Genomic DNA, 17,453 nt, shown 5'->3' with positions numbered 1-17,453 from the left:
GGAATTACTGAGTCAAGTTGATGCTAAGTGACAGTGTCACAGCCACTGTGCACGGTAGCAAAAGATGTGGAGCGATTGTTAGAATGACTGGCATAAGTGCACAGTTGAATAAACCCGTTTTTCAAATAAGTGCACCGAATCGGTTAACGGCGGCGGATATTTTTAACCATAGAAATTTGATCGGCCGAGCGTTGAAAATAGGCCCGCAAAAGTTCATCGTGCAAACTGCCAGTACAAGAGTGCACCTTGAAAAAGCAATACTAGCACAATTATCGTCACTCCTAACCGCCATACACTCTGGTATATAAGGTGGAAATATTACGTGGAAGGTATCAGACATAGAAATTTTCAAGCTCTTTAGAAAAACCGTCGCAATAGCCAGCAAACCTAAAAGATTAAATGGTATTTTTTGTTGGAAGTAGTCAGGACTCGAACTTTTTGACGGGAACTAGTCAAGTTAGTGATTTTTTGGCGAGTTATAAGACGATCCTCGCAATGACAAATGGGAGGAATCCAGGGATACCAGCTGACCGGGAGCAGGAGTCCCATAGCAACATTAAACCCAAAACACAGTAGGTAAAATGACTATAGACCCAAGCAGTCAGTCGTATCAGAGAGGTCGATTTTGTTGTTATCCTAATGTGAAGGTGGACCGCGAAACACGAACCGGGCGGATCGAGACGAATCCAGCAGCAAGTGAACCCGTCCCAGAAAAGTGCACTCACCAAAGTACAGCCTCGCTTGATATTGTAATGATGCCCCTTTCTCTGTAAAAAAAAAATTCGTTCGCTGAATTGTCGCGCCCCGATCACTCGGTACCAACGCGAGCAACAAACATGCAAAGCAGTGGTGCGACGGTGAAAACAAGTGGTTGTAGATTCGCAGAAAATTTATCATGCAGCATGTACAGAGAAGAATACAGTACAAATATGAATTTGGCTCGTTAAATTTCTGCCAAGAATCTTCAGGTTTCTTCATCCGAGATCTCAATTACACCGCGATCCACTGAACTTGGTGGAGAGAGTTTCATGGGAATGGGCGATGAAATTTTCATAACAGGTGTGTCTGCCGGTTGATCTGGTGTTGGATCACACTGAATAGTTCCTGAAGGTTGTGAGACGGGTCCAATGGAAGTTGGAGCTCCGTTGTTGCTTGTTGGGGATAGAATATGACTGTCATTTGGTACAGAAGTGGGGGAAGATTGAGTGACGGGCAGGGAGGTTTCTGGCTCAGCACAGATAACCGACGCTGGTAGGCCAGGAAGATCAGCAAAAAGGTCTTCAAGTATGTCTTGAAGATTCTGAACAGCTACAAAAGATGAAATAAAAGCAATGACTTCGCTCGCCACTGGATCATCTATTAGACAATTGATCAATAAGTGGTATGCAGGCATATTATTCAACACGTACCTGCCCGTGTCGCCTCTCGTGCATGCGCATCACGAGGAAGCGCTATCCGTTTGCGAGGTCCAGCCGAAGCTAATTTGTTCGATAGGCAGACAGCCAGATTCTGGACCCGGGTCAAAGGGGACGGTTTCCCGTCCGTACTGCCTGTCAGTGCAGCACGTGCAACTTCAAACAAGGCTTGTTCCACGACTAACGCCTGTTCCAGCATTCTGAGGCGTGAGACCAGAAACGCTTGAGCCTCGGCCAGGTTATTGGTGTGTTGGTTGGACGATTCCGCTGAGAGAACAAGGTTGCACAAAAATATAAGCAGAAACTAGATAAACAATGGGTCAATAAGTATGCTTAGATGAAGTGGGCCAGGGTGACGTACTACCAAACATGAGTCTGATAGACCCAACGGGACAAAGCCGGAAGTCAGAAACAACAACAAATGTGATAAGAAACTTACCGTTTTTCTCTTCTGATCCAGTTTTCTTCTCACTGTCTTCTAGAATACCATCTAATCCAGTGTTGAGTAGATGAAATCTGGGATCATTGAGGATGTCAGACCATCGCAAATAGCCATGAACATGAATAGCCGCCAGAAGCCAATAATCATGCCTAGAATGCCACGTGTGTTGCAGATGGAACATGGCTCTCTCCCGTTTGTTACCGAGTGACACAGTATCTACCATTGCATTGATCCGTTGCCACTCTTCGTGCCAAGTTGGACGCAACAGCGTCAGGCCCCCTTCGTGAATGCTGAACTTGAACCGGGTACTTACAGCCTGAAAAAGAGGTATGATGGCCAAATGCAAGCAGAAATGTTCTCAAAGTAGAACGATCCGAGTGCATCCTATTTATGTGGCCCTATGCAACCACTCAATGTTACGGTATTTTATCGAGCGGCTCTTGAATGTTCACGAAAATGCCTATGTTCATCTCATATATGTGTGCGTATTGATTCGTCTTCGCGCGATATGATTTCACTATGGTTTTTGTTCTCAATACGAAAGCAGGCGCGACAAACCTGGATTTACATATGCGGTCACATGGGAAACAGGCGGAATAGCACAAACCTCAATCCTAGCGATGATTGCTACGGATGACTCATTGGTACGCACGTTGTGATATGGACTCAACGACTGTTGCTAGCGCAGTCCAATATCTGTTACATAGGTAATGGGAAAGCCGAAAAAAGCCAGAAAAAATGTCTACAGGCGGTTTACACTGGTATGCACATGTAAGTTGATGGCAACGTTCGTAGGAGGAGTTGAAGCGATATTGGGTCAGATACTTTACTGAAGTCCTACTGAAATACTCTTGTAGCCACATTTAAGGTGAGATCACTGTTCTGTGGGTGGGAACGTCCATCGCATGATCTATCATTCAGACTCGGGTTACGGTTGGTTTCCAACCAACCTATAAATGAAACCAGCTGCGTAGTGCCATCAAGTGGGAGGATTCTATGTGGCTGACACGTGTGAAAGCTGCGCGCTGCTGTCAGATGGACCCCAGATGGGATAGTTCAAATGCGTTCGCAACGTGCGCGAGACCCTCAATGGCATGTAAATCTAATCCATCGGATGATATGTCCGTGCAATGTTCGAAATGAACGTCGAGCTCACGTTTCACACCGACATTCGTCCATGAATAGCGCAAGCAAGCAGCAACCTGTATTCAACTGACCGATTAAGACCGTGATTTTAAAGAGCATATTGATTTAGGTTTCGCTGTCAAGGCAGATGTATCCAGTGAGGAGGATAGCCAGGGTATATGACCAAAAATTAGTCCAAGGCCTGTAATCCACCAGTATGCGTAAACCAACAATGATAATGATACTAATCGAGCGGCAAGATTTACGACTAAGTCACAAGGCAAAGCTGCAAGCGGGACCAGGAGCCGTTTACGTCAAAAACAATGTAGGACCTTAACACCGAAAGTGTGTGGAATAAATACGCTTGTGCAAATATCCACATACTCATTACGCTGTATGCTAACAGTCATAATTGAACAATTGAGTTCATTCAGCTGTTTCGCGGCACACATCGGAGACTCCCTCAAACAAGTCGCACCGGCTGCAACTCCGAGTCGGTTGGATTCCGACTGAGCGGTCATAATCAAAGTATGGTACATTACCAGCGAATATAAATCGCACCGACTAAGCTGTTCAATGCAGCTGGAGAGCAGGGATTGCAGTTCGATGGGATGGCAAGTGCTAACCAGACCCATATCCGGATGGCTGCTTGCGGACCTGGACAACCTAGATGAGTTAACGTTCTGAGTTCTCATTGGTACAGAAGATAAGTATCATAAATATAATCGAGAGGAATCGACCATTGAGTAACGACAGAGTTGCGGCACAAAAAAGTCGAGAACCATCAGTTTATGCGCACAGAACAGGAAGAAACTACTTAGAAAGTTGGATCGACTTTGCTCGGGGTAATCCAGGTTCAGCTTCGGGACAGTGTGCAGTTAACAAACTCAAAAAAACGAAACATTGGTTGCATTATACAGAGGCGGCGTACACGTTCGTCCGAGCATATGATACAAAGGTTGTAGGCCGAAATGAACCAAAAACTCGGTGCGTCCACTGCGAAATGCCGCATTGGTTGGAGACATTCTTACGGATGAGGAAACATGAACCTCAGTTCATGCATTCACCCACCACAGTGTTCACTCTGGATAAGGAATTTCGTACAACGCTCCAAAACGGACGGTGTCCGCTTGGCAAGAGTCCCCTCACATGATTGGATGCACAGTAGGACAGTGGAGCATTACAGTCATCCACCTGTTGCTAAGCCTTCCGAAGGAAATACGGATGTGAATGATAAATTTAAGGCCAAAATCAGCGACCAGTTTTTACTGTATGGTGATATTAGGATGCCCAGTAGCCATTGGGGCTCGGAGAATAGAGATTGTAAACCTGAGAAGATTATCAAAATTGACCGACGATTGTATATACCTACCACACGTGTAGAAGTTTATAAACCAGAAAGGGATACGTAAACATATTGTTGTGTAGGATTACCAAAATCAGTATGATTTGTTAGCCTTCTCACGGTGTTTTTCTGATGGCCACATGATCATAATAAGTCTTAAAGAGGTTAGAAGCAATGACCGACGATGTATATACCTACCACACGTGTAGAAGTTTATAAACCAGAAAGGGATACGTAAACATATTGTTGTGTAGGATTACCAAAATCAGTATGATTTGTTAGCCTTCTCACGGTGTTTTTCTGATGGCCACATGATCATAATAAGTCTTAAAGAGGTTAGAAGCAATGGCAAAACTGATAGCCAGGAATACCCATGAACAAGAAAAAAAAATGTCTGTCCCTCCTCATAAGTAACATTCCGAAAATAAGTAGCAAAACGTATAATCACGGCTGGCGTATTCAGACTTATTTTGACTGACTCCACTGGACATTAAGTTGGGGTGAAACCTTATGGATGTGAAAATACTTGCATGCTACGTCTCCAGGTTGTTGGAATGAAGCGATTTAGGCAGAGCGGAGTTGCAATCAAACATGAACATCATTCTGTTCGAATTGTTCGCTGCGCTTGACAATTCTGTTGCAAAAAAACTACGAAGCACAGGAATATCATACGAAATTCCGCATTGTCTCTGAGCGTGCGGACCCTCCAATAGTAGAGTGGCTTATGAGCGAGAGGAATGAGACATGCCGATCGCATAGCTACAGTCTATTTAGGGCATTTTACACGCACAACGTGACTCCTACAGCCGACAAAAACTTTCGAAAAGGATGGAAAAATACAAAGGAGGAAAATTCTTAGAACACGGAGTGTGTCATTTCGTGTACAACGGATAAAGTAGACAACCAGTGATGCAATGTCTTAATGGATCGCACAACGACGAATTGATGACATCACTTTGACTGGTGATGAAACGCTCACATACAAATAGCCCAGATCAGCGAACAAATCAGCGACATGACAAAAACCGCAACAGGTATTGGTTTGTTGTAACAGTGCACCCTGTTAAGTACGTGTTCTTAAAGCAAATTAGTCGGATAACTTATGTGAAAAGTAGCTTGCCGGACGGTCGAATGTCTGATTCCCATTAAATGTTTGCACAGATGGTTACTCAAACCCCTTATGTCGTTCACACTAATACACAGCTAACAAGACGAACGGAAGATGTGTTAACAATTTACTGCATCATATTCTTAGGCTTACTACAGTGCCGGTATGACCTATGGAAAAGTGGCAACCTGTTGTCAAAATTCATTTGTAGACTCTGGCTCCATAAGCATTCTACGAGAATCGGAAATATGGATACGCCATACTACCAACGTCGCGCGATCGATCGGTGTGCAACGGAATATTTGGAACATTTAGCTTAGGGGTAAACGGCGTAAAGCGAAAAAGAACCAGCGTTTGGGGGACTTGGAGACTAGTTTGTAACAACATAATACGAAGATACAAACTCGACAACAAAGGCTGAGCAGAAAGTACTTAGTGCAATTCGATAAACCGAGTAGAAAAAGTAAAACAGACGGATGATGCGTACTTCAAAGGTTCGGCTGTGAACGCCATTGATGTCTTCGAATTGCAAGACTTTGTTCCGTATTAGGGCCATCATTGCTATCCGTGATAGCACTGCGGAGGCGCACAGATTTTCCTTCGGGATCCCATCGCTCCAGCTACAGATTAGGATAGAAGCATGGCAACTTTAGGTCACAGGCGGTTACGGGGAAAATTAATCGGTTCGCCGACGCAGCGGCTTGGAAGGTGGTTAAGTTATCGTTTGTGACATCAGGATACTACATCGTTCTAAAGTATAAGAACTTCGCCATACCACCAGGGAATATTCTATGGTCAAAAGCTGCTGAAACTGTTAGCAACCGCTATCGATCAAGTCCTCATCAAGAGTGTGTAGAGTGTGTAGAGAGTGTAGAGGTAGATCTTGGTCAAGAAAACCCAGAATTCAAGTAAAACCCTTGGCAAGAGGTGAAATGACCACGAGCTAACAAACCAATCAGCTTGGAGTTTCTTTAGGTGAAACTGGAAGGAAATTAGTTCGAATTGAAAAATGGCGATGAAATGGGAATGTTACCCTGAGGGACCGATAACAAAGTGGTTACCAGGTCTTGGCATTTTTAGACGGATGTAACCGATATATTTAGAATAGGTAAATCTATCACCATCCTCAGAAATTCGCACTTCCAGCAATCTGCTTGAGCGTGTTTGTGGAGTGTTTGCCACTGACCCGTCATGTTGGGATGAACGTGGCATGACAAAACGTTTAGTATTAACAGGTGTGGCGACAGCTAATCACAGATGAATTATGACAGTCAATTCTCCTTGTTGGGTAATGGTTGCTTCGCGCCAGGATAGAAGATGCCATTAGATGAGGGCATAGACATTGTGATAGAACCAGCACCAGTGACAGTTAATTAAAATATCGGTCGAGAAATCAGTTGTCATTCCGGCCAGAGTTCGGACACAGATGAGTTAGTCCACACCGAATGAAGGTAGGATTTGGCTAAGCACTCATTGGAGACCAGCGGTATCGCACATCCACAGCCATGATGGAATTCGAAAGTCAAAAGTTTGGGATGCAAGTCAAGCACGTTGGTGCCACACTACAATTCGGTCCTATTGACAAGAGGGTAGTCATGAAAGAACAGCCAATTAGTGAGGAGGGTGGAGCGCATTGACCCAATGAAGAACAATGTTGGTGAAAGGAAATCAAGCTGAGCAGCTGAATGCAATGGAGACGTGCTGAAGGCGATAGCTATAGGACCGAAGAATCGGCTACAGAGCAACTGTCTTTGAATGATTGCATCTTGTGGTTCAAATGTAGGTCATACGATGGGACGAACATAACTGTCCACGAGTAGTCAGTTTGTTTGACGAACCCAAATACAGTATTTATGTTCAAAGGGGATATTGCCTGTGAAAAAATCCCCGAATAAAAAGTTATTTGCTAGGTCTCGACATAAGAAAATTTGTACCTCAAACTGCGATCTGCTTTTATAGATGGGAACAAAACAAAGAACGAAGTGAAGCATAGTGATCCGTTCAGAAAGGTTTTATTTGATGAGAGATTTCACAAAACAAGTTTGTATCTTACAGAAAACGGTGGCCTGGTAGGTAGCTAACACTCGTCTAAATAACTCAGTGTAGGAAGATAAAAACTCGGTTACCGAACACTAATCGTTCAGCTGTAGCACCCTTTCGGTGCCTAGCTGCCATGCCACACGAATGAGGCACAAGGGCTGGGATACTGTCAGGTTGCCAAAGTCTAGACAGGAGAATTCGAGAGGCAGAGGTCGGGTTCGAACCACGGACCTTCCGGTCAGTAAATTCGCGCTCTAACCACTTGGTCCATCTCGCCCCAACCGAACATTAATAAAACGTGAATGAAAGTATCTCATCCCAAATTTGCGACAAATGAGAACAAAACCTTGTGTGAAGGGTTGAGGTGAGTAGTTTGCCTTGGAAACATGGTATTACAATATAGACTACAAATGGTGACTCCGTTTTAACAAATCACCGAAACGAGAAAGATTTAGGGTGCAAAAGGGTCATCGACTACATGAAACAAACTTGGGGACTTCTTACGTATTCGTAAGCCAGTCATTGTTAGGAAAGTCCATTGTCATCAAAAGTGGTCAATATAGTTAGTCACTGGGTGATTCATTTGTCCATCAGAGGACTTAATAAGGCGATAAGTGTCTTATCGCCGAGTATCCACCAATACATTTGAACATCCGCTTATTTGTTTGAGGCCACATGCAGAGGTGAGTACAATCTAAGAATAGAACCTTGACTAAAAACAACCTTAAATGAAAGTTGTACTCACTGATCCACGGTATCATCTAGAGCGTTTGGGTCTGCGTACAAATGATACATGAATAGAGCGGTATAGGCATACAGGCGTTGTTGGCCAACGTGAAAAAGACTGGGGGGAAGCCAGTCCTGTGGGGGAATTATACCTGGTGGAGGAAGACCGTATCTGCAAAGGAAAAGGAGAGAATTCGAGAGAAGAAAAAAAACTAATCACCGTGCAAGAGGGATGGAAAAACAGGAGCAAAATAACTAATAACATGGAGAAGCATCTGAAGGAAACATGTTCTTGGGATTTATCAAATTAGGTTCTGCCGTGTACTTTGCTACCGGCATGTACGAGTTTGTCCTACCATTATCAAGGTATTGACTGATACTTCATGGAAACCGTCCTATGCTGCCATAAAAATGGGACCAGGAGAGGGTGTGTGATGCTAGTAGGTAGCAAACCGTTCGTGAGTAGTATGTGGTCAGCAGAAACTACGGACGGCAAATCAACTGAGAAGTTTGTCTGGTTTAAACTGAAATCCTGACAGCCAGAAAAAAAAAACAGTGCCTTTTTAAGGCGCTGATGCAATATGCATTTGGGCCCGGTTGACAGGAGGGGCTATGAAGTCTGGTCGCACAAGAGCCTGCAATTCAAGCTGGTAAAAGCCTTGCTGATGAATTTGTGGCTCTATTGAAACAGCAACCCGCTCCATCCCATCCCAGCCGCGTGGAATACCAAAATGCCACTTAGATGGAGTGTTTCCTTTTCGGAGGAGCGACTAATAGGCACAATCTCCGACGTGTCTACGTCTGGTGAAAATTCCGCTTGTCTCTGAGTATACTCCACATGTTTTATTAGAATGTACTGAAACTTCTCACTCTCACCGGAGTGAAACACTGTACATATATCATTTCACATAAGCATGACGGATCTGCAAAGCAATCACCACAAACGAGTAATTTCCATGCCAGCAGGCCATAACAAGCCCATAAAAGATAGCGGTCCAATGTGCAGTAGCCTAATGTGAATTGTAGGAGTACAAGACAGAAATCGCAAATATTTCGAACTTGGAAAAATTTAAAAAAAACATTCAGCTGTAGCACACTCTCGGTGCCTGAATGACATGCCACCCGAAGGAAGCACGAGGGCTTGGATTCTGCCAGGTTGCCCAAGTCTAGAAAGCGGAAATCGAGAGGCAGAGGTTGGGTTCGAACCACGGACCCCCCGCTCAGTAAATTCGCGCACTAGCCACCTTAACTTAGAAAACTTCGGGTTAATTTCAAGCTTAAGGACCAGCGATCTGTGAGGTCAAATTATCTGTGGAACAGTATAACGCTAGTCTTGCTGAAGCTCACTCTCTGAAACTAAACTAAGGAGCACCGACAATGACGCTAGTTCCGATTGAAAGGTAAACCAGTCAGTTCTGGAACCAGAATGGTTCTTTATAAGGCCCTGGAGAGTCCCGATACAGGGAACGGCAACAGAAAGAACGACTCCTTTTCACAAACATGTCTCTTCCGAAGGAAAGAGTCTGTCTTGGGAGAGTATCACACCTGAGCAGGTACCACAAAGACAGCAAACACAATGGGCCGCACCCCAAAAGAGTCTTTAAGTTCTTGACAGGTCAGTTGTCTGTCCGAGGCTAATTTGGAGCGACTTGATCATGAATAGTTCTGTAGAACCTAGACTACATCTGACAGTCAATCGCCATTCTTCAGTGGCATGTGCACAGCATATTTCTTGGGCTATTATCCATCACAAGAGACTCTTGGTGTTAAGTAAACTAATTCATGAATACTTACTCTGCAGGTGTTACAACAAACAAAACTATGACAGTAGTTAGAGAAGTACAAACTGGCAAGGAAGGGACAAGGAGAATTCTAACTTATCTCATAGGAGGCAAAAAAATCTTGCCACACAACGAGGAGGGGCCACATGGAGCTGGTGCCACCCACGGGAATTCAACGAAATTACTTTGCAATATGGAGTAACCATGTAAGGATAGTTAGGTGGATTGCAGTGTAAGGAGATGTTTCAGTGGTGTGATACCACTTATACGGATCAGGAAAACCACTTGGAAGCCAGCTAAAGTTGAGCTGTTTTGAGGCTCATCAAACAGCCAGTGACCAAGCTGATTTCACCCTTATATAGCAGATCTGTCACACGTGGAGTTACACAATCACATGTAAGTGAAGATAGCGTAAAATGCGAACGCAATTGAATTGCACCGAAGAACACTTCCGCTTTTAAGCTACCACCGCAACCGGAACGAGGATCCGGCATTTAGGAATCACATTCCATATCACCTGAGCATTTCATGAACAGTACTTTGAATCTGAAATGAGTATTTAATTTCAGAGGAGTTGGTTTTCAGTGCAGACAAACACATAAGAACTGATGTCTGCAAATTTATCGATAGCAATATCAGCGTTGGGCGACGTACATTCCCATTTAATCACTAGCCTTTTTTCAATCGATTGATAGTTTATGTCCACTTGGTGCAGTCTGCTGAAATCCGACCATCGGACATGGTAGCTTTGGATTAACATTATATTGCCGGTCGGTCGTGAAAAGTAACGGGGCACTACAGAAAAGCCGCAGTCCCTGATGGCTTCCGAACGAAAACTGGGTTAATACCAAGTAACCCAGTACCTCTCAAAGGAAAAGAATGAACGTTTCTCCCGTGTAATAGGGGAAAAACCTCCGAGACTTATCGGGAGCCGACAACGCTCTTCGTCCCAATCGAAGTACACCAGCTGGGTATAACCAACAATTTTAATCAACCTCTTATCTGACAAGAAAACTAAATCGTGTTTTATTTTTATTTTCATTATCCTCACTTACGCGCTCATTCGCCGGTAAAGTGCGCTCTAGTTAGCCTTGAATAAATATCTTATTTACGATATTCAACGCGAAGACTATCTTAGAATTCAGTTGCACTGATACTCAAAGTACCGAAGATGTTCGATATATAGCCACATGACATCACTTTAGTGTGCACATGAGTGATTATTCAAAATAATAGAACTAGAACTAATGTGTCGCTTGATGGTTAGAGTTGAGCACACAAATAGCCCGATTTCTAAAACCAAGCGCTTAATAGGATGTCAAAAACCACGGAAGTTGGCGAAAACAGTCATCAGTATGTTCTGGTCGACAAACAGTTGGCTTCAAAAACTTGAATTAAAGCGACAGATCTAAGCGACTTTGAAACAACTTACCGCATGACAGCGTTAGCAAAAGAGGTCCTATTCTCAGGACCGAATCCGTAAATAAACATATGACCATTTTCGAAATTAATTTTGGAGTCTAGTTTGTTGACCGCCTCCCGCCAGACGGCACACACAGCTGGATCCGGATGCCAAGATGCGGTTGCCCACATGTCGCTGAGTATGTTTCCAAATGCAACCGGCTCCAAATTAGCGACTCGTTCATCAGAATCCGATAGATATAATACCTCTTCGTCATCATCGGCCACGACATTCAACTTTTCCCGCTTTCGCTGTAGATAAAAAGTACAGACCGGACTGCCTGGGGTAAGAATTTATTGGTGGTTTTCATAAGTCAAGACTAAGTATTAGTGCAAAGAATGCTGAGGTCACACGACTGGCTTGATCCAACTGACACCGAGCCATTCGGAAACGAGAACAGAAAAGTCGCGATAAGCCTCCATAGTTCTAATTCACACTTGAGAAGGCGCTCCCCGGTTCGGAACTTAGCTCTGCCTAGTTGATGGTCTCAACAGGGATGAAGCACCTGCGTTGTGCACCTCGTTTTGACTCAAAGCGATGAAATTGTGGAGAGTCGCACAAAATCTCCAAACCACACAGATATGATCAGTGATATTCTCAGGAGAGTAATCCGATGATTGATCTGTCGAGAAGAAATTCGACAACATTGAAACCACCAAGGTGGTTTGTTATGGATAAGGAAAATTAATTCACACCACTATTTAGTTAGTCACGGTCCAATGTTTCAGGTTCAAGGTCACTCAGAACTCGCGGCAGGCACAATGCTGATAATGGATAACTGATGAGTATCGTTTGAGAATGCGATACGAGGAAGAACATTCTGAGAATTTCACTGTCTCCTCAACGCTGTCCAGCAAACATCATTATGGATCGTGGAGCAACGTTGAGGTCACTTATTTTCCTTGAATTCCTACACAGAAGTTCAACAACTCAGAAAAATCACATCCTCTATACATGGCCCTCAAAGTAGCCGCCCCGTAAATTAATCACTTGTTCAGTTTTTTGTGTGTACCGTGATCATGTTGGGTGCTAAAGGAGTGAAAAACGCTATCGGGACCAGCCCGAACTAAATGCAAAAGGCAGTACATCCTGGGACCAGAAGATAATGTTTCGCACACTCATCATTAAAATATCCCGCCAATTCGCCCTTGAATTCTTCCACATCACCTGATTCTCTTCTTCGGCACACCAGCTTGTTAGAAGCCTTGTTGTTATGTCCCTCATATGTCACAGTGAGTTTATACCTACATCCGTATGCATGGCAATCAGATATCCAGCATGGAAACATTAGTCTAGTGGGTCAAGCTGTGCGGGTCTATCTTGAAATACTACTTTTTTGCTCGATCCTCTGAGGAAGACGGAAGGAAATGATGGTTACACAGTCATATATATGAATCGGACGTGGTTTTCTGCACATTTTGTTCGCCTACCACATAAACGGAGCTCTACGGTATAGAACATGATCTATTACGATTCGGCTCTCGTTTTTTGCATAACATGGCGTAAAACCCCAGTCATATTTACTGTCCAGATCACACTTTTATTATCATTAAACATCACCGCCCGGCATTGGAGATATGATGGGATATGACTTTGTGCTTCCTGTGAGCTCTCAGATGTTTCTGGATTAAAAATAGTTTATTCCAATTTATTTGTGACCCTCAGAAACTTACGCACAGCATCCTTTGCAGTTCATGCTAAGTACTGTTTTTTGGTATCCCATTTGGAAAGACTGACGTGGAAATGGTTCACCAAAATTTTGGGTCAAGCACGTTTAATGTCAATGCCTACGCCGCGTATTCCAGTAGACAATTTCTCTACGCATTACCGATAACAAGGATTTATGTGCGATCGTTCAGTCGACTCAGATGAATTGTGGTATCGCTCACATAAAGAACACAACCAACTAATGAGTTCTAATTAGTTCCAGAAACTAGTTGAATTTGAGTACGGAGCCTACTAAGCGCACACCAGGAACACTTATTGGTTGACTGAATGAAGTAGCTCTGGTATTTTGTGCCCATTCAGCTCGCTACATTTTTTTTAAGATTTGTGCCGAGAGAATAAAAAATGACCGCAAAATTAATAAACAACTAACTCAAGTAATATGTGATGAAAATTGGGTGTCATTAGTTAAGAACCAACCTCAACATCGTTTCGTACATTAAACTACCATGGCAAAAACTGCGTTGTGTATTCGAAAAGTTAAACACTGACCACCTACTAAGTAACACAGATCGCCAGGTAAGAAGAAAGCGATGAGGGATCAATCTAGGACTGAAATGAAGCACTTGTGTTCACACAACAGTGTAGTTTTCCGCCAATTTTGCATAGATGAATCAAAAGGTTGCCTGACGATGTAAGACATTACGGCAATCTTCCAAAAAAGAATATGGATTGCGAAACCACGATATCGCTGTTTGGCAACGGAAAACAGTAGCTTCAACAGGAGATAACCGAAGAGTGGTGAGTTGGGTAAGTGAAGGATTCACCGCACTTACTTAAGAACCAAGTGGAATGACGTTAACTGTCCAAATAACAGTGATCGGGCGTCGAAGTTCCCCGAAAAAAAGGACGCTTACAATTAAGGGAACTGAGTAACGTCTTATGCATTGTATATGAGTGAGTTCATCCGTCCGGTGCTGCATAGAAATAGATATAGTGCAGTCGCATCGCATCAATTTCCATAAAGTTGATCAACCCAAAAGTACTTTAGTTGGGCTGAGGGGAATGCGAAATCAAACCAGTCAGTTAACAATGAGTCCAAAGATGCAGATTCCATTTAGACATAGAAACTCACCCATCTATTGAGGAGTTCTGCATCGGAAACTACATCATCCGATTCCTCACCGGAGGGTATGTAGGAAGGATCATTATCACTGTTCCCACCATCATCCTCGGATGCTTCGAGATCAGGAGCGATTTCTTCGGGGTCAGGCGTAGGCCGCGGTCGACGAACCCTATTGGGATTGGCAGTTCGTCGGGCTTGCTTTCTGCGTCGGCGTCTCGAGGCACTGGTCGTTTGTTGGCCTCCAGGCTTGCTAGAATCAACACCAACAGCTTGACGAAAACGCTCGTATCGACGGCGTATTTTGTCGTGTGCAGGAATTTCTTCCACAAGATCATTATCATCTGACCGATCACGACTCGCGCCTTTGGAACGACGTAAACCTCGTCCACGATCAAGGTTTGCGTCGGTTGAAGATCCGATATCCTCTTGATCAAGCATCTGGGGGCTATCCTCCTCTGATTCAGGCGCACGACAGTGTTGTTTTAACCTCCATGACGCCTTGCTAACACGCCGCGACAATTCTGATGGGGCACCTTCGGCCTCTGCTTTGCAAAGACGATTGTGCCGCTCACGTAGCAGGCGATCCCAAAATGCAGCATAACCTAGAGCCTTTAAAAATACACATATCGTTAGAAGACGAACCACGATGAAATCAAACGAACGAATTTAATGCACAAAATGGAGGCTGACTCGGGTTGACGACACCTTGGAAAGGTTCACGCACTTAGAGTTTAAGGGTCTCTAGTGTCTGAGAGCCACAGAGCGCGAAAACACACGTGCTTGTGTTTACCAGTTTCCATCAGTAAAATGGGTTTGGAATCAACGAGCCGTAAGATCACACAGATGGCAGGTTTTACCGCTTCGTCTACGTTTTTGGTGTGCCTATGCAGTCATCGAACTAGTAGAAAAGACCACTTGGCGAGATGGTCACATGAAATGCTATTGATTCACCAAGACCACCTGAATTGTCGATTGAATAAACGACTGTGGGCAAACAGAAATGATGGCACACAGAAAATAAATACATCTGCTTAGGCTGGCCATAACACATATGAACATACTATGCACGAATCGAAGGAATTGCAGCTCATGCAAGGAAGATTGAGCGCAGGACCCTGTTGAGTGTGCACACGTGACTCGAAGTTTCACCGGAATCTACAACAGAACACTCTGGAGCACAAAACTGGAATAACTAAGAGCACACTGAGTTATAAGACCGGGTGCGTCCGATCGAACTAGGCTTTAAAAAGTGACTTGTAGTACCACTTCCATGGTTCGTTTCATGAAAACGCTGCTAAGATGCACTCAGCGCGAGATCACACACCACTTCTGGGTCACTTCATGTTCGAACTTCCAACTTTCCATACCGTTACCATTAATTCATACATAACTTAATCATACTAAGTTGAGGCAGTGGTCCTCCTGGTCTAGTACGATTGTTATGGTTAGTCAACACCAAAATGTAGGAGGGCACATTCTTGCCGTACCGGGATTTAACCCGAAAAAATTGGAATGAGATGAACACGTCAGTAATAGTTCACTGGCTCACGCTGGAAGAAAGTGGATAATTTCGTCTGAGAAGGCGAACGGTTAGCGATGCGACTGATTTGTCCGGAGTCACGAAAAACGATTCAGTAAGTGTCTTGATTGTCCCACTTGTCGGAACTTCTCAGACAGGTGGCGCCAAGGACGTCTGAGGTTGGACACATTTGGATTAGTTATGGGTAGCCGTGGGATTTTCAGAATTTGTATTGGTATCAATTTCGTTGTAACGACCCTTCCAACATCTTTACCAACTGTTCTCTTTGGGCATAAACGCTATGCCTGTTCACTCGTTACACGTTTATCCTTAAAAATCAGGAAGATCTCGTGTGACTGAACACGGAGTGTTTGAGATGGTCGGTGGGGTTTCGGGATGTGGTCTAACAGCTGTCAAGTTGTTCCGACAGAGCAATACGATAACAAACACCAACGTGGTACCTACGAGTTTGGAGGAACAAACAAGAAGATTAGTCAAGCAAGGCAACTAACCTGGGTAGAAGTGCCTTCCTCTTGTGGTGTGGCGTCCATAACTGCGTTTACCTCATTTTCAGCTGGGGGTTCGAGTGGCGGAGTAACGGTTGTCTGGGATTCAGTGGGGACCGTTTTCTCCTCTGGAGTGACAACTGATGTAACGTCGAAATGAGCAACACGAAAAGCGTGCAAATATTCATCGGCAGTCGATCTGGCTTCCTCCTCATTGGCCTCAGCTTCCAGTTTAGCACGGTCCAATAGCCGAGCCAGAGCATCCGCATTGTAGACTATCCTCTCCGAATCAGCTAAAGCCAGAATGAATGCATGCATGGAATCCGAAAGTGTAAACAGAAGCCAGTTTCCACACTGGTAACAAGGACCTGCAATGAGCATCTGTCGAAAATGGTGCACGACCATTCCACATGAAGTGGAGTTTGGGGAGAATTTTATACGGAATCCCACCACTCCAATAGCCATCTACTCATAGACGCGTTCGACTGACACAGTTGCGCTTAGATACAACGTACACAACGTAGGTACACCGAAAGGAAGTTCTGAACTCACTGGTGTCCTGGCACAGTAACAGACGTTCTGTCTATATCAATAATTGGGGGTGAGATGGCTCAACTGGTTAGAGCCCGAATCTACTGACCAGAAGGTCCGTGGTTCGAACTCGACCTCTGCCTCTCGACTTTCCTGTCTAGACTTGGGCAACTTGACAGTATCCCAGCCCTCGTGCTTCCTTCGAGTGGCATGGTAGCTACGCACCAGAAGGATGTTACAGCTGAACTATACCAATAGATTCCCTCCTTCTAAGAGTGTTTACACAAAAAACGAACTGTAGGGGGAAATAATGGGTCGTTGAATACGATGCAGCCCTAATTCAGCGAAAAAGCTTCCGAGAAGGACACATATGGTAATAGAGGGGTAGGAAGCAATTTAGACAAATAACAAGCTTGGATGAGAAGTTCAGTTTCTGACTGAGCAAGTGGACAGGAACAAGAAAATCAACTTTTGGTAAAAGGTATCCTCTTGTATATCCTTTGATGCGGAGGCCAATGGAAAATGTCTAATCATTGCAAAACCGTACTTTACGAGGCGCCTGTCTGTCACAAGTGCAGTGAATCAATGCATGCGGTAGGCAAAATTCTCATTAATCACGCTCGCGTCCGTTGGTTCGCACAGGATAGAGGTATACAATCGAG

General features: G+C 44.2%; 1 protein-coding gene across 1 annotated transcript in view; it reads right to left on the bottom strand.

Annotated features, from left to right (window-relative positions):
* Positions 1-802: 802 nt before the first annotated feature.
* Positions 803-17,453, bottom strand: part of T265_08005 (hypothetical protein) — a gene marked incomplete at both ends in the record, with an annotated part of 47,811 nt that continues 31,160 nt past the window's right edge. The window contains 8 exons of the mRNA XM_009173686.1: positions 803-1,308; positions 1,410-1,682; positions 1,855-2,173; positions 5,923-6,055; positions 8,221-8,373; positions 11,415-11,695; positions 14,245-14,844; positions 16,267-16,553. Coding sequence (XP_009171950.1) covers positions 965-1,308; positions 1,410-1,682; positions 1,855-2,173; positions 5,923-6,055; positions 8,221-8,373; positions 11,415-11,695; positions 14,245-14,844; positions 16,267-16,553 — 2,390 coding nt within the window. The remainder of the gene's footprint in view (positions 1,309-1,409; positions 1,683-1,854; positions 2,174-5,922; positions 6,056-8,220; positions 8,374-11,414; positions 11,696-14,244; positions 14,845-16,266; positions 16,554-17,453) is intronic.

The sequence above is a fragment of the Opisthorchis viverrini genome, assembly GCF_000715545.1.
Source record: "Opisthorchis viverrini unplaced genomic scaffold opera_v5_193, whole genome shotgun sequence".
Classification (NCBI taxonomy): domain Eukaryota; kingdom Metazoa; phylum Platyhelminthes; class Trematoda; order Opisthorchiida; family Opisthorchiidae; genus Opisthorchis; species Opisthorchis viverrini.
The sequence above is the reverse complement of the archived record's forward strand: the minus strand, read 5'-3'. Positions and strand labels throughout refer to the sequence as shown.